At 48.1% G+C, this 18,406-nt stretch overlaps 1 protein-coding gene across 1 annotated transcript; it reads right to left on the bottom strand.

The window, feature by feature from the left end:
• Positions 1–12,126: 12,126 nt before the first annotated feature.
• On the bottom strand, positions 12,127–13,004 carry LOC138371184 (ribosome-binding protein 1-like). Its single transcript, XM_069336020.1, has 2 exons — positions 12,597–13,004; positions 12,127–12,513 (listed from the first exon to the last, which is right to left on the bottom strand). The coding sequence occupies exons 1-2, from the start codon at positions 13,002–13,004 to the stop codon at positions 12,127–12,129; spliced, it is 795 nt and encodes a 264-aa protein (XP_069192121.1).
• Positions 13,005–18,406: the final 5,402 nt, after the last annotated feature.

Consider the following 18,406-nt stretch of genomic DNA (forward strand, 5'->3'; position numbering starts at 1 on the left):
TATTGCTTCGTAATTACAATTATTACTTAACCTATACCTATTATAGGTTAGGTAATAATTGTAATTACGAAGCAATAAGATGCTTATCTTAACATACTAAGTAGGTTAGGTAAGGTCGGTGTTTTCTATGAAGCTTTTCAAGGGAAACTATTATGTTAAGTATGTCACCTATGCACATATTTAATAAGTCAATATTGACTTATTAAATTTGCGAGAACGGGTTGCATTCTGGTCACAGTTGCTAGGAGCGGCCCCGCTGGCCCACACATCCACAACAGCCCAGTTGATCCTTAATTATCTAAGACTTCTTGAGACCGATTAAAATGCATTCTCCGGACCACAAGGAAGATACATGGTTCCATAACTACCACATTCAACAACCATTAGAGAGCCAGCTACCATTGTCATATAGATTCCTTTAGTGGTTATAGTCCATGTATCGTTACACCATATACTGTATCACCTCATATATGTGTCATATAGCCATAATGCCACTACCAGCCACCACCACCACTACCACCCACCACCACCACTACCACCCACCACCACCTACCACCACCACCACCTACCACCACCACCACCTACCACCACCACCACCACTACCACCACCACTACCACCCACCACCACCTACCACCCACCACCACCTACCACCACCACCTACCACCACCACCACCTACCACCACCACCACCCACCACCCACCACCACCTACCACCCACCACCACCTACCACCACTACCACCCACCACCACCCACCACCACCTACCACCACCACCACCTACCACCACCTATCACGGGACTAACGGTGTCGGGGCGTGAATGACAAAGAGCAATAACGGCGACCATTGTGTGGCACTAACAGGCGAATCTGCCCCATCACGCTCGGCTAGTTAGGCAGGTCATCTGTGGCCTGCTCCTTCCCACTCACGGCCTGCACCGCCCCATGCAGCCTGCACCCCATCCCCATGCGGCCTGCACCCCCCATGCGGCCTGCACCTCTCTATCCTCATCCTGGACCTTTACACCACAACACATGGAGCCACACCACAACACAGGGAGCTACACCACAACACATGGAGCCACACCACAACACAGGGAGCTACACCACAACACAGGGAGCCACACCACAACACAGGGAGCCACACCACAACACAGGGAGCCACACCACAACACAGGGAGCCACACCACAACACAGGGAGCCACACCACAACACAGGGAGCCACACCACAACACAGGGAGCTACACCACAACACAGGGAGCCACACCACAACACAGGGAGCTACACCACAACACATGGAGCCACACCACAACACAGGGAGCTACACCACAACACATGGAGCCACACCACAACACAGGGAGCTACACCACAACACATGGAGCCACACCACAACACAGGGAGCTACACCACAACACAGGGAGCCACACCACAACACAGGGAGCTACACCACAACACAGGGAGCCACACCACAACACAGGGAGCTACACCACAACACATGGAGCCACACCACAACACAGGGAGCTACACCACAACACAGGGAGCCACACCACAACACAGGGAGCTACACCACAACACAGGGAGCCACACCACAACACAGGGAGCCACACCACAACACAGGGAGCCACACCACAACACAGGGAGCCACACCACAACACAGGGAGCCACACCACAACACAGGGAGCCACACCACAACACAGGGAGCAAGGCAGCTGGCAGGCAGCCTCAACACTCCCTACAGTCTCCGGGTTACTGGGCTTCAATTGACGGGTAATAATGGTTAATGTATGGGGAGAAAAACTTTAGTGGCCGGCTTGGTGGCTGATCTCACTCAACGTCGCCTCCGTCGTCTAAACGTCATCTCCGTTATTTAGACGTCGTCTCCGTTACTTAGACGTTGTCTCCATTACTTAGACGTTGTCTGCGTTGCCTCGACGTCGCCACCGTTATCTCCTTGCGATCTTCCAAAGAGGATTCGGCTAAACACCTCAAGATATCTTGAATTCCTTCCTTGTCATTCTCTGTCAGCCCGTGGTCACCTTCCCCTACGTAAAGTTCCTCTCCCCAAGCACCCGTGTAGGAGCTGCCTCTCATCTCCGGAAGCTACTGAATTCTTAAAGTATTTCTCACCATTCTTCATAGTCACATATGATTAATTCACTCTGATTCACACACATATGATTAAGTCACTCTGCCCGAAACGCTTTGCGTAATAGTGGCTTTAGGCATTGTATGTACTAGCTCTATCTATAAAGCCAACAAACTTTGTAAAATCTCTTTATGTATGTACCTTTACCTAAATAAAAATTATCATTATCATTATCATTATCATTATCATTATCAATTCATGCTGGGGCCGCATGAGCAACCTTCGTGTGTCGAGCTGCAATGGTCCCCAAGCCAACATGCATCAGAAAACTATTGACAAAAAGGTGGATAATTATAATTGGGAATTTTTCATGCTGATTCCAAGTAAATTATGAATATAATGTCCATCAAAGGATACCTGATCAACCAGCCTGTGATTCGTACGTCAGGCTGCGAGCAGCCGCGTCCAACAGCCTGGTTGATCAGTCCGGCAACCAGGAGGCCTGGTCGACGACCGGGCCGCGGGGACGCTAAGCCCCGGAAGCACCTCAAGGTAACCTCAAGGTAACCTCTTCTATGAGCATGTCGAGTAATCTGTGGCCCTAGTAATCTTCATATTAAAAACGCCCAGATGGAGTCACTCTGCAGCCGTGGAGGAAAGGTAAACAGGTCGTGTGGGACTACACGTGTGCATCTACATTGGTTGATACCTGTCTACCTTACAGCGCAGCTGAGGGAGGCGGGGCAGCCACCTTTAGAGACCCAGAAAACCAACAAATACACGAACCTAGAACGATGTTACAGGTTCGTGCCGATAGGCTCTGAGACCCTGGGCGCCTGGGGTAAATGTGCACTCAAATTCCTAAAGGAAGTGGGTGATGAACTCATTAGGCAAACTAGAGACTCAAGAGCGGCCATTTTCCTGTTCCAGCGCCTCAGTTTCGTTATCCAGAGAGGAAATGCTTGCTGTATCTTGGACACGCACCTAACCTGCGAGGAGCTGGATGAGGTCTCCGAACAGTGATTGTTATATGAGTGTGTGTTTTGTGAACTGTAACAATGTAATAAAATTAATAAAAATATTAATAGGGATGGGGAGAAGACAATATTAACATGTTCAGTGAGAACCCACAAGGTCTTCTCTGAATACTCTATTTTCTTCTCTGAGGCTATGGGTCGTAACAATTGCACCAGAGGTGGTACGTTTATATATATATATATATATATATATATATATATATATATATATATATATATATGAAGATAACCAGGGCCACAGATTACTGGACAAGCCTCATGGAAGACAACATTATATTCACAGTTTATCTGGAATCAGCAGGAAAAGTTTCCAGTTATGATCCTCCTCATTATTGACACTGTAATTATCGTCATCATAATTCATCTTCAGGATGAGCAGCATCCCTCCCCCCTCCCCCCCCCCCTGGCTCCTTGCAGCAGAAGCAGCATCCTTACACCACATCTCCCCAGCAGCAGCAGCAGCAGCAGCAGCAGCAGCAGCAGCAGCAGCTATTAAGGAATGGTGAGTAACTTGAAGAGGCCGTTTAGAGGAGTAGAGGCAGGTGCCAAACGAGGCGGTAACTCTATAGCCTCTTCTCCCTCCTCACCTGATATCTACCTCTCCCTCCCTCTCTCTCCCTCCCTCTCTCTCTCTTCACACATTCGCCCATCACTGGTCACGAAATCTTTATTAGACATATCAACATTATGTGCAGGCGATGAGTCACAATAACGTGGCTAAAGTTGACCAGACCACACACTAGAAGGTGAAGGGACGACGACGACGTTTCGGTCCGTCCTGATAAGACAATCGACTTGAGAATGGTCCAGGACGGACCGAAACGTCGTCGTCCCTTCACCTTCTAGTGTGTGGTCTGGTCAACATCAACATTATGTGTTTCTTAAGTCCCCCCCCCCTGATATATGACCTGTGTGTGTGTTGAAGTCCCCTGGTATATGTATCTTGTAAATTAAATCTAATTATTAATCATATCTTCCTCCCCTAGTTTTCACCTCCCTCTCAGTCTGGGTGCGTGAGTCACAGCCTGGTTGATCACGCATCCTTTGGAAGTGTTTATCAACTTTATTCAGGTAATCCGAATGAATCCGGGTTCACGGTTTTCAAGTAAACCGGGAGTCAGCAGGTAAACCGGGAGTCAGCAGGTAAACCGGGAGTCAGCAGGTAAGCCTGGAGAGTCAGCAGGTAAGCCGGGAGAGTCAGCAGGTAAGCCGGGAGAGTCAGCAGGTAAGCCGGGAGAGTCAGCAGGTAAGCCGGGAGAGTCAGCAGGTAAACCGGGAGAGTCAGCAGGTAAACCGGGAGAGTCAGCAGGTAAACCAGGAGTCAGCAGGTAAACCGCGATAGTCAGCAGGTAAACCGCGATAGTCAGCAGGTAAACCGCGATAGTCAGCAGGTAAACCGCGATGGTCAGCAGGTAAACCAGGAGTCAGCAGGTAAACCGCGATAGTCAGCAGGTAAACCGGGAGAGTCAGTAGGTAAACCGGGAGAGTCAGCAGGTAAACCGGGAGAGTCAGCAGGTAAACCGGGAGAGTCAGCAGGTAAACCGCGAGAGTCAGCAGGTAAACCAGGAGTCAGCAGGTAAACCGGGAGAGTCAGCAGGTAAACCGGGAGAGTCAGCAGGTAAACCGCGATAGTCAGCAGGTAAACCAGGAGTCAGCAGGTAAACCGGGAGTCAGCAGGTAAACCAGGAGTCAGCAGGTAAACCGCGATAGTCAGTAGGTAAACCGGGTGAGTCAGCAGGTAAACCGCGATAGTCAGCAGGTAAACCGGGAAAATAGAGTCTGACAATCATTCCCTCTATTGTTGGTCTTCCATCAACTGATTGTAGAACTCCACAAAGTTTGTCAAGCAGGATTTAACATTCCTTATCTGTGTGTGTGTGTGTGTGTGTGTGTGTGTGTGTGTGTGTGTGTGTGTGTGTGTGTGTGTGTGTGTGTGTGTGTGTGTGTGTGTGTGTGTGTGTGAGGAGAGGCGCTCCCTGCACGCACGCACAAGGCGCGCCTCTCCAAGAGCCTACATAATGGAAGAAGATTAGGCGAGGCATTTCAATATTACAGGTGTTTGGGGGGGGGGGAGGTGGGGAGCAGGAAGACATGGAACAAGACAGAGAAGCCAGAAGAATGGTCAGGAAGATATGTGAAATATGTGTAGATTAATTACATAACAAAGAAAAGTAGTAGTAACAGAGAGAGAGAGAGAGAGAGAGAGAGAGAGAGAGAGAGAGAGAGAGAGAGAGAGAGAGAGAGAGAGAGAGAGAGAGAGAGAGAGAGAGAGAGAGAGCTCCTTGTCCTCATATCCCAGCTCCTTGTCCTCATACTCCAGCTCCTTGTCCTCATATCCCAACTCCTTGTCCTCATACTCCAGCTCCTTGTCCTCATATCCCAGCTCCTTGTCCTCATATCCCAGCTCCTTGTTCTCATATCCCAGCTCCTTGTCCTCATATCCCAGCTCCTTGTCCTCATATCCCAGCTCCTTGTCCTCATACTCCAGCTCCTTGTCCTCATACTCCAGCTCCTTGTCCTCATACTCCAGCTCCTTGTCCTCATATCTCAGCTCCTTGTCCTCATATCCCAGCTCCTTGTCCTCATATCCCAGCTCCTTGTCCTCATATCCCAGCTCCTTGTCCTCATATCCCAGCTCCTTGTCCTCATATCCCAGCTCCTTGTCCTCATATCCCAGCTCCTTGTCCTCATATCCCAGCTCCTTGTCCTCATATCCCAACTCCTTGTCCTCATATCCCAGCTCCTTGTCTTCATAATCCAGCTCCTTGTCGTCATATCCCAGCTCCTTGTCCTCATATCCCAGCTCCTTGTCCTCATATCCCAGCTCCTTGTCCTCATATCCCAGCTCCTTGTCCTCATATCCCAGCTCCTTGTCCTCATATCCCAGCTCCTTGTCCTCATATCCCAGCTCCTTGTCCTCATATCCCAGCTCCTTGTCCTCATATCCCAGCTCCTTGTCCTCATACCTCAGCCCTGTGCCCTAACCTAACCTTCCGGGGATCAATGACCCCTCCGGCGCGGTCTCAGACCAGGCCTCTTAATCAACTCTTTTTATAACACATTAAGGAACATTTCTGCAGATTTCCTGCTCGTCTAAAAATCAGGAATCCCGGGCGGGACAGAGACGGTTGGGCACTTTTCCTGTTGCCTCTGTTCACCCAGGCAGCCAGGAGTTAGTCAGCTTGTAGGGGGGGGTCAATAATTCGACCTCAGGAGGGGGGGGAGGGGGCGGGGGGGGGGGGGGGGGTGACCTCACATAGGCTGCCTGTCGCCAAAATAAATTAAGTCCAAAATAAATTAAGTTAGGTAAGTCCACTACGGGATCACCATAGCTCAAGTGTTATCTCAAGTGTTACCTCAAGTGTTATCTCAAGTGTTATCTTAAGTGGTTCAAGTGTTACCTCAAGTGGCTCAAGTGTTACCTCAAGTGTTACCTCAAGTGACTCAAGTGTTACCTCAAGTGGCTCAAGTGTTACCTCAAGTGTTACCTGAAGTGGCTCAAGTGTTACCTCAAGTGGCTCAAGTGTTACCTCAAGTGGCTCAAGTGTTACCTCAAGTGGCTCAAGTATTACCTCAAGTGTTAATTCAAGTGACTCAAGTGTTACTTCAAGTGTTACCTCAAGTGGCTCAAGTGTTACTTCAAGTGACTCAAGTGTTACCTCAAGTGTTACTTCAAGTGGCTCAAGTGTTACCTCAAGTGACTCAAGTGTTACCTCAAGTGTTACCTGAAGTGGCTCAAGTGTTACCTCAAGTGTTACCTCAAGTGTTACCTCAAGTGGCTCAAGTGTTACCTCAAGTGTTACTTCAAGTGTCTCAAGTGTTACCTCAAGTGTTACTTCAAGTGTTACCTCAAGTGTTACTTCAAGTGTTACCTCAAGTGGCTCAAGTGTTACCTCAAGTGACTCAAGTGTTACCTCAAGTGTTACTTCAAGTGTTACCTCAAGTGTTACTTCAAGTGTTACCTCAAGTGGCTCAAGTGTTACCTCAAGTGGCTCAAGTGTTACTTCAAGTGGCTCACCTGTAAGTGGTACGGCGAGGCGTCTGGTGGCTCAACTCTCCACTCACCTGGAAGAAGTCAACATTATACGTTAGTCTTCAGTAAAGTAATTTTTTTACAAGATATAATGTTTAATAGACACAAAATACACATTTATAAACACAATTAAAACGTCCGTGCGTGCGTGCGCGTGTGTGTGTGTGTGTGTGTGTGTAATTACCTAAGTGTAATTACCTAAGTGTAGTTACAGGATGAGAGCTACGCTCGTGGTGTCCCGTCTTCCCAGCACTCTTTGTCATATAACGCTTTGAAACTACTGACGGTCTTGGCCTCCACCACCTTCTCACTTAACTTGTTCCAACCGTCTACCACTCTATTTGCGAAGGTGAATTTTCTTATATTTCTTCGGCATCTGTGTTTAGCTAGTTTAAATCTATGGCCTCTTGTTCTTGAAATTCCAGGTCTCAGGAAGTCTTCCCTGTCGATTTTATCAATTCCTGTTACTATTTTGTATGTAGTGATCATATCACCTCTTTTTCTTCTGTCTTCTAGTTTTGGCATATTTAATGCTTCTAACCTCTCCTCGTAGCTCTTGCCCTTCAGTTCTGGGAAAAAAATTTGATGCATGTACTTACCTAGTTGTACTTACCTAGTTGTGCTTGCGGGGGTTGAACTCTGGCTCTTTGGTCCCGCCTCTCAACTGTCAATCAACTGTTGTGCAGGTTCCTCTACCTGACGTGTGTGTGTGTGTGTGTGTGTGTGTGTGTGCGTGTGTGTGTGTGTGTGTGTGTGTGTGTGTGTGTGTGTGTGTGTGTGTGTGTAAATACATCGGATTATATACATTTCTCGTATTATCATTATTAATATACATTATCATAATATAAATTGTTCCAATCATGAAACATCATGGTTACACGGGCGCCTGACAGCTGGGTGGACAGCACTTCGGATTCATAGTCCTGAGGTTCCAAGGTTCGATCCCCGGTGGAGGCGGAGCACACAAATGGGCAAAATGTTTCTTTCACCCCGATACCCCTGTTACCTAGCAACAAATAGGTACCTGGGAGTTAGACAGCTGCTACGGGCTGCTTCCTGAGGGGGGTGTAACAAAAAAGCAGACCTGGTTGAGGACCGGGCCGCGGGGACGCTAAGCCCCGAAATCATCTCAAGATAATCTCAAGATGGTTGCCCAGTTAGCAACAAGGTCGTGCAATTTGCATCATGGTCGTCAACTCATCACAAAATCATGATACAACATACATTTATTCCCATTTTAAACTCATTTCCAACCAAGATCATTTTGTTTAATAATCTTTTAAAGTTCATCTCTCGCAAACCTGCCGCCTCACTCATTTCACAGGTGGTCCAGTTAGAGCATATTTGATGTCAAACTTGCACAAAAGCTTCTACAATAAGAGTCGCATGTTCCCTGGATATCAAGACGGCTTATTCTTCTTCTTCTTCTCTAAGACTAAGTGTCCTGTCAAGAAGGAGCTTCGTGGATGTCCTCGAGTTCAGTGTCGCCAAAACCTTTCCAGACAATACTGAAATTCACTGTCATTTAGTGACTCTTGAAAAGGGGGTCTTTCACCGTTAGTCTTCCCACGAGGTGTTTTCTTAATCCTTTTGGCAACGAAGAAAAAAGGTGCGAAAGTGTGTCTTTTGTTTTTTTGAGGTCGTGCAGGGAGTTTCTGTCTGCTTTCTGACGTGTTATTGCTATCCTGTTCAACATTTTCTGTCTCGATATCTTTGCTAAGTCGATTTCCTTATCATGTTCTCTCTGGAAATCTAATTTTTTTAGAAGATTTTCATTTTCTCTTGTGGTATTTTGTACTCTTTCTTCCCTTCTCTTTATCCCTCTCTCTCTCTCTCTCTCTCTCTCTCTCTCTCTCTCTCTCTCTCTCTCTCTCTCTCTCTCTCTCTCTCTCTCTCTCTCTCTCACACAAAGATTTGAATCATCCCCACACCATCAAGAACTCAAAGACTATTATGCAATGGTCACTCAGACCCAATAACGGGTTCTGATACCCAAAGGTAGTCACTCATCCTAATGAATCCCATACCCACGGTTGGTCACTCACACCCAACAGTGGGTACACATACCCCAAGAAATGTTGTATTAATTTGGGCTATATCGTCTGGTGTTGAATATAGGTTACATTTATTCATTTGGGAGGCCATCTTTTCATCCCATAGAGGCGTGTTTGTGGAGTGATTGGTGGTGTGGTGGTGGTGATTGGAGGTGTGGTGGTGGTGATTGGAGGTGTGGAGGTGGTGATTGGAGGTGTGGAGGTGGTGATTGGAGGTGTGGTGGTGGTGATTGGAGGTGTGGAGGTGGTGATTGGAGGTGTGGTGGTGGTGATTGGAGGTGTGGTGGTGGTGATTGGAGGTGTGGTGGTAGTGATTGGAGGTGTGGTGGTGGTGATTGGAGGTGTGGTGGTGGTGATTGGAGGTGTGGTGGTGGGAAAGGTGTGTGCACTCACCAAGCTGTGCTTGCGGAGGTTGAGCTGCGGCTCTTAAGTCCCGCAATGCGTGTGTGGTGGTGATAGTGGAATGGTGGCTGTGTTGGAGATGTTGGTGGCTGTGTTGTGGTGGAGATGTGGGACGAGTGCCGGGGTGAGGTGTGGTGGGGATGGTGGTGATGGAGGGAGGAAGGGAGGGTGTGGGGGTGGCGCGGCTGGTGGTGGTAGTGGTGGTGGTAGTGGTGGTGGGGGTCGACTTACTCTACACACAAACACCCCCGCCAACCACTACAGCCCAGCATACTAAACGACTCACAATTAATAAACACCACACCAGCCTCCTTCCCGTTCTCCCTTAGCACGCACACACACAGGGCGATGGTGGCTGAGTGGACAGCACGATGAATACGTAGTCCTGTGGTCCGGGGTTCGATTCCCGGCGTCGGCGGAAACAAAAATGGGATTGATTGACAATTCGAAAGCAATTGAAATAGTAGAGCTCAATCCTCGCAAGCACAACAAGATGAATACACACACACACACACACACACACACACACACACACACACACACACACACACACACACACACACACACACACACACACACACACAATTGACGGTTGAGAGGCGGGACCAAAGAGCCAGAGCTCAACCCCCGCAAACACAACTAGGTGAGTACAACTAGGTGAGTACAAGCCTCACCCAAACAGAGGTAACCCCAGAAAAGTGAAGGAAACAGATCACCAGAGGATAACAAAACCCCAGAAAAGATATCACCTTGAAAACTAGCGAGATGGCAGTGGATGCTGCATCTTCCAGTCCTCTTCGTACTTTTATCTGTTTTCTGTTACTGGTCGAGCGTCCAGACTCTTGGAAAACAACTAATGCCTGACCACTCCAGCAACCAGGAGGCCTGATCGAGGACCGGGCCGCGGGGACGTTGAGCCCCGAAAAATCATCGCAAGGTAACCGCCTAGGGAACGAGGGCAGGTCATAGCTACGATTGTGCACTATTGACTAAGCATATGAGACCATGGGGAGACGAATGGGGAGCCGGTCGGCCGAGCGGACAGCACGCTGGACTTGTGATCCTGTGGTTCCGGGTTCGATCCCAGGCGCCAGCGAGAAACAATGGGCAGAGTTTCTTTCACCCTATGCCCCTGTTACCTAGCAGCAAAATAGGTACCTGGGTGTTAGTCAGCTGTCACGGGCTGCTTCCTGTGGGTGGAGGCCTGATCGAGGACCGGGCCGTTGGGACACTAAAGCCCCGAAATCATCTCAAGATAACCTCAAGATAACTATGTTCCCTCTAATGGCAATACGTTTAAACCACCTCAAACACACAGAAATCACAATAGCGAGATGCATCAAATGAACAAATCCACAAGGGCCGTGACGAGGATTCGAACCTGCGTCCGAGAGGATCAAGCAATGAGTGTAAATTTACCTGAGCATGTCTTAATTATCATAATTCACTTCAGGGGGAAAATAAGAATTGTCAGCTAATTACATGCTTCTCAAAAATTAGTTTTCTTGAATGATTTAGACTTAGATTGGAGTTGCTACAGAACTTGTGAAAAACAGGTCATGTAACTTGCGGGATCGAGCAAGACTCGGTACTTGGAATGCTATGGAAACCGATGCACAGAAAAAGTAGACATCTGTGCAGCCGCTACTCTGTCTAGTAGGCTGCATTGTACCGTTGGCCACCATAACGTTAAAAATGCGACCTACTAAGTGGAGAACACGGGTCTGATCAGCCAAACTGTCAGACGCCGCTGCTCGCAGCCTGACGTAGGTATCATAGTCTGGTTGATCAGGTACCCTTCCCACCTCTCTCTCTCTCTCCCGTCTGACTAAGAACTAACGTCATGTACACCACAGTGTGTACATAGCTTCATGTACACCACAGTGTGTACATAGCTTCATGTACACCACAGTGTGTACATAGCTTCATGTACACCACAGTGTGTACATAGCTTCATGTACACCACAGTGTGTACATAGCTTCATGTACACCACAGTGTGTACATAGCTTCATGTACACCACAGTGTGTACATAGCTTCATGTACACCACAGTATGCACATGAGCACCTGACTGAGCACTTGAGAGAGAGAAAGCACACACACGTGCCTGCACTGTACCTGTAGCCTCGGAGCACACAAGCTTCCCACGCCACTTCGGGCTCGCCATAGCCCGTGCTGCTTGGAACTTATTGTTCCAGGTAGCGAATCTTAAACATCAACAACCCACACCAACAACCACAGTCTACCACACCGCCACAACCACTACGATATGATGGGTGGGGGGGGGTCGTCGTGGGTGGGGTGTGGGGGTGGTCGTGGGTGGGGTGTGTGTGGGGGGGGGCAAAACAGGTGTGTGTGTGGAGGAGGTGTGGGGGTTGTGGGAGGTGGCTACGAGGTTGTGGGGTGTGTCTTGTTACCTCTGTATTTTTTATATACTCCAGTTCCAGCTCCTGGGCCCCGCCTGAGCCTCAGTTCACTTGTATGATGCCACACAACCCACCATGATATTATATTTGCCTTACAATGCTCCATTAGTACTGTCTGAACGTCCCTCCATCTCGCTGCCCTCCATCTCGCTGTCCACCATCTCGCTGCCCTCCATCTCGCTGCCCTCCATCTCGCTGCCCTCCATCTCGCTGTCCACCATCTCGCTGCCCTCCATCTCGCTGCCCTCCATCTCGCTGCCCACCATCTCGCTGCCCTCCATCTCGCTGCCCTCCATCTCGCTGCCCTCCATCTCGCTGCCCACCATCTCGCTGCCCTCCATCTCGCTGTCCACCATCTCGCTGCCCACCATCTCGCTGCCCTCCATCTCGCTGTCCTCCATCTCGCTGCCCTCCATCTCGCTGCCCACCATCTCGCTGTCCTCCATCTCGCTGTCCTCCATCTCGCTGCCTCCATCTCGCTGCCCACCATCTCGCTGCCCTCCATCTCGCTGCCCTCCATCTCGCTGCCCTCCATCTCGCTGCCCTCCATCTCGCTGCCCACCATCTCGCTGCCCACCATCTCGCTGCCCTCCATCTCGCTGCCCACCATCTCGCTGCCCTCCATCTCGCTGCCCTCCATCTCGCTGCCCTCCATCTCGCTGCCCTCCATCTCGCTGCCCACCATCTCGCTGCCCACCATCTCGCTGCCCTCCATCTCGTTGCCCTCCATCTCGCTGCCCTCCATCTCGCTACCCTCCATCTCGCTGCCCTCCATCTCGCTGCCCTCCATCTCGCTGCCCTCCATCTCGCTGCCCACCATCTCGCTGCCCACCATCTCGCTGCCCTCCATCTCGCTACCCACCATCTCGCTGCCCTCCATCTCGCTGCCCTCCATCTCGCTGCCCTCCATCTCGCTGCCCTCCATCTCGCTGCCCACCATCTCGCTGCCCTCCATCTCGCTGCCCTCCATCTCGCTACTGTGTCAGAAGTTGCACCTTTGCCTCTCAGCTCACCTGAACCACAGGTATTACAACCCAGAAACACCTCTGTGCTTTAGCACAAGCACAACATCACTGGTGTTTGCCGACACACAAGGTATCAAAACACGCAGAACAAACAAGGTCCACTTTAGAGCTGGCCTCCTCAATGGGGCGAAGGCAGACGGAGGTGTTTGGGCAACCTTGACTCAACCACACACAAAGGTCTTATTTTGACGGTGAGATATGGATACTAGAAAACATCTCCTTGGCGTGAGAGATAACACAGGGTATGGTGGGTGGGGCCAGGCTCGATTTGTGAGAGCTTGGTCCACCAGGCTGTTGCTTGCTTGATGCCTGCTTGATGGGGTTCTGGGAGTTCTTCTACTCCCCAAGCTCGGCCCGAGGCCAGGCTTGACTTGTGAGAGCTTGGTCCACCAGGCTGTTGCTTGCTTGATGCCTGCTTGATGGGGTTCTGGGAGTTCTTCTACTCCCCAAGCCCGGCCCGAGGCCAGACTTGACTTGTGAGAGCTTTGTCCACCAGGCTGTTGCTTGGAGCGGCCCGCAGGCCCACATACCCACCACAGGCTGGTTGGTCCGGCACTTCTTGCAGGAAACTTGGAAAGTGGGCATGATGATACTGTACATAAAGAGCTCTTATAGTAACTTATAGTAACTTGTAGTAACTTATAGTAACTTATAGTAACTTATAGTAACTTATAGTAACTTATAGTAACTTATAGTAACTTATAGTAACGATGAGGACCATAGAATATATATGCCGACGAACAACGAAATTAGAAAGTAGTAATCTGAACTATTGAGTAAACCAGAAAAGAATTTTTTACTTGTGTTGAACAAATCCACAAGGGCCGTGACGAGGATTCGAACCTGCGTCCGGGAGCATCCCAGACACTGCCTTAATCGACTGATCTACGACAGGATTAAAGAGTTGAAATCGAAGTTCTACTGAACTTACTGGATCCCGTAGCCTCTCCGAGGCACAAACCTGTCGTAGCTCAGTTGATAAAGTGTCTGGGATGCTCCCGGACGCAGGTTCGAATCCTTGTCACGCCCCTTGTGGATTTATTCATTTGATGCATCACGTTAGTGTGATCTCCGTGTGTTACTTGTGTTGCTTTGACAAACTAAACTCCCTAAGCCTAATGTACGATATCTAAGGCCTAATATAGTACATATATGTACTATACTAGGCCTAGGAATATTTTAGTTTATGTTTTAGCTTCATATATTTTCAAAGAATTCCTTACTAGTCAGTATACTACTATCTAAAGGGCTAAGAAAGTACGAATTCGTGACTATTGACGACCGTCACAATAGTACAATAGGTACTGTCTAAACAGGAGGACGGGTTGACATAACACGCACCAGGAAGGAGTAACATCGATCAACCGATCAACCGGGCTGTGACTCACGTCAGGCTGCGAGCAGCCGCGTCCAACAGCCTGGTTGATCAGTCCAGTAACCAGGAGGCCTGGTCGACGACCGGACCGCGGGGACGCTGAGCCCCGGAAGAAACTCAAGGTAACTTGCTAAGTATGAAGACGGAGCTTAAATTTCCAGCGATTACAAAGAGATCAGTTAACAATGTAAAATCTGGATCAGTCATATTGGAAAGGTCAGTCCCCAGGGTTATCTTGAGGTTGTCTTGAGGTTATCCTGAGATGATTTCGGGGCTTAGCGTCCCCGCGGCCCGGTCCTCGACCAGGCATCCTTTTTGTTCAACCCCCCCCCCCCAGGAAGCAGCCCGTAGCAGCTGTCTAACTCTAGGCACCTATTTACTGCTAGGTAAACATGGGCATCAGGGAAAAAGAAACTCTGCCCATTTGTTTCCGCTGGAGATAGAACCCGGAACCTTTGGACTACGAACCCCGAGCGCTGTCCAATCAGCCGTCAGGCCCCTAGGCCTAAGAGCCTAGGTACTGTACTTGCTCCACTACTCTTCCTCATTCTCATATCGAATATTTACAAAGACATAAGCTATACTTCCTATCTTCCTTTGAAAATGAGAGCAGGACTTTCAAGAGCAAAATGCGCTAGAGAGATTTCTAGAGAGCTCTCTTTCTAGATAACTCTCTCTTTCAAGAGACCTCTCTTTCTAGAGAGTTCTTTCTTTCTAGAGAGCTCTCTCTTTCTAGAGAGCTCTCTCTTTCTAGAGAGCTCTCTCTTTCTAGAGAGCTCTCTTTCTAGATAACTCTCTCTTTCAAGAGAGCTCTCTTTCTAGAGAGCTCTTTCTTTCTAGAGAGCTCTCTCTTTCTAGAGAGCTCTCTTTCTAGAGAGCTCTCTCTTTCTAGAGAGCTCTCTTTCTAGAGAGCTCTCTCTTTCTAGAGAGCTCTCTTTCTAGAGAGCTCTCTCTTTCTAGAGAGCTCTCTTTCTAGAGAGCTCTCTCTTTCTAGAGAGCTCTCTCTTTCTAGAGAGCTCTGAACATGTCCAAACTCATGTAAACTGAGGCATTCAATGGTCCACTTAAACAACAACATGTTCAATAAAGACAAGCTCTAGCTCCTGGACTATGATAAAAAAAAATCTGGATTCATATATAAGACGAAACCAAAGGAATAAAAATTAATATAAAATTTCTGGATTATCATGTCAGAAGATCTTACTTTTAAAGAGCACAGTGAAGGAGCTGTCACAACTTGAAGACAAATGGTCGGTTCGATAATAAAAAGTTTTTAAACCAGAGATGCCATACCAGTGATGGTATCTTTTTAAGACACTATTGCTCTTTAAGCTGGAATATTGTTCCATACCCTTATTCAAAGCTGGAGAAATTGCTAACCAGGGGCCAGATTCACGAAAGCACTTACGCAAACACTTACGAACCTTTCCATCTTTTCTCAATCTTTGGCGGCTTTGTTTACAATTATTAAACAGTTAATGAGCTCCGAAGCACCAGGAGGCTGTTTATAACAATAATAACAGTTGAATGGGAAGTTTTCATGCTTGTAAACTGTTTAATAAATGTAACCAAAGCCGTCAAAGATTGAGGAAAGATGTACACGTTCGTAAGTGCTTGCGTAAGTACTGTCGTGAATCTGACCCCTGGAGAACGTGTAGAGAACTTTTCCTGCCAGAATCAATTCACCGAAACACCTGAATTATTGAGACAAATTAAAAAGCCTTCAAGTTGTACTTCTTGGAGCGGCCGCGAGAGGGATACGTCATAATCTACATCTGGAAAATTAGAGGTTATCTTGAGGGTTATCTTGAGATGATTTCGGGGCTTTAGAGTCCCCGCGGCCCGGTCCTCGACCAGGCCTCCACCCCCAGGAAGCAGCCCGTGACAGCTGACTAACTCCCAGGTACCTATTTACTGCTAGGTAACAGGGGCATTCAGGGTGAAAGAAACTTTGCCCATTTGTTTCTGCCTCGTGCGGGAATCGAACCCGCGCCACAGAATTACGAGTCCAGCGCGCTATCCACCAGGCTACGAGGCCCCTCGTAGGTCCCAAAGGTGCACGAATTCCTTGTGCAACAAAGAGCTGTGCAACACAGCCCCTTGGAGAAGTAGTGGTGCAACTCTTAAGAGAAACTCTTAGAGATTGTTTATTAAGTGGCCAAGACTCTTTAGTTATGCTCCATCTAAGAGGGCATAATTAGTTGACTTCTTTTCAGTATTAAAGAAGGAACTTGACAAACATATTCAAAGGATAGCTGATCAGTCAGGCTGTGATTTCCAGACAGTGGCATCCAACTGCCAGGTTAACCAGGCCGTCAGTTAGAAGTGACGAGAGACAGGGCCGCGGGGACATTAATCCTTGAAGACAACTCGAGGTAGCCTGAATTGTATCTTACCTGCAGAGAGTTCTTCTACTCCCAGAGCCCGGCCTGAGACCAGGCTCGACTTGTGATAACTTGGTCTAACAGGCTGTTGCTTGCAGCTGCCCGTTCCTCATTCTAGTCCACATAACTGGTTAGTCGGCTCTTTAACGCCCTCTCAAAAGACTTGGGTCCTAAACGTTTCCTGAGCTGTCTCTGTGACTGTCAATTGCTATTCAAAGTCCTATCTATTCCAGTCTTAGTCCTATCCCTGGAAACACAAACCGTAACTGTCTCTATTTTCCGCTTGTTACAACTTGTAATAAAGTTGTTACATCTTGGCTTAACGTGTTTATGACGTATTAGAACGTTGTTACAACTTATAATAAAGTTGTTACATCTTGGCTTAACGTGTTTATGACGTATTAGAACGTTGTTACAACTTGCTATATTGGTTGTTATAACTGGTTAGGAGGTTTTAAAACTTGTTCGAATGGTCCATCCTGGACCATTCTGAAGTCGAAACGTCGTCGTTCCTTCAATTTCTAGTGTGTGGTCTGGTCAACATACCTAAAGCAATTAGTACCAGTACTAAGGAGATAATAGTACTAAGGAGGATAATAGTACTAAGGAGATAAGCAATAAGGATAAGTAATAAGGTAATTAGGAGCACTAGAAATAAGGAGACTCCTGATCTTACTGCGGCATCTCAAGTCCAATTTTGAAACCATTTAATGCCTTTTGCGTTTTTGGTGTTGTGCTCTTTTTTATAGGTGGAACTGTCCTGCCGCCGCTTCATATTGAAAAGCGGGTCTGACGTAGGTTATGTAGCGCCCGGATGTAGAGCCCCCGCAGTATACCCAAGAGGGGAAGCATCACCTTGTGTTTATTATAATAACCTTTGTTAGCCAGCGGGAACACAGCGGTGTTCAGAGGCTGAGGGGAGGAGGTGTGAGGGAGAGAAGGCAGGGAGGATGAGGGAGAGGGGAGGGAGGATGAGGGAGAGGGGAGGGAGGATGAGGGAGAGGGGAAGGGGAATAATAAACCGGAGCAAGGTTTAGTTTGGTTCATTTATTATGCACCCCATACCCCCCATGCTGTGGGCAGGAGAGGCAAGTGTTACAGAGGTTCATAAACGCCTCCAGGTCTGAACCCCCAATATTTATTTAGCTAAGCAAGTTACAGTCTTGATGAGCTAGTGACAAAAGTCTAAACTATCCAGTGGACGGGGGTTAGAAAGGTTCAAATGACCCGCATCTATCCCCTACAGTTACCACACTAAGGATGTTTGGATACAATTTACGGTCGCAGATAATTTTGAATGACATATTTACACATTTCGTGAACACCCTTTATAGAGCTCTCTCTCTCTCTCTCTCTCTCTCTCTCTCTCTCTCTCTCTCTCTCTCTCTCTCTATCTCTCTCAACTTCAGTACGCAGATATTAGACACTCTGCCACACAATATAGTTAGCAAATCCTCAGATTAGGCAAAATTGAAATTAATTTCGTCAATAAAGATGTTAATAATAAATAAATGTCCCAAAATTCGTGTATTTTGTCCTCCCTCCACCACACAGCGACGGAGGAGGGTGTGTGAATAATTAAGCTGAC

Source organism: Procambarus clarkii, chromosome 35, assembly GCF_040958095.1.
Source record: "Procambarus clarkii isolate CNS0578487 chromosome 35, FALCON_Pclarkii_2.0, whole genome shotgun sequence".
NCBI classification, from domain to species: domain Eukaryota; kingdom Metazoa; phylum Arthropoda; class Malacostraca; order Decapoda; family Cambaridae; genus Procambarus; species Procambarus clarkii.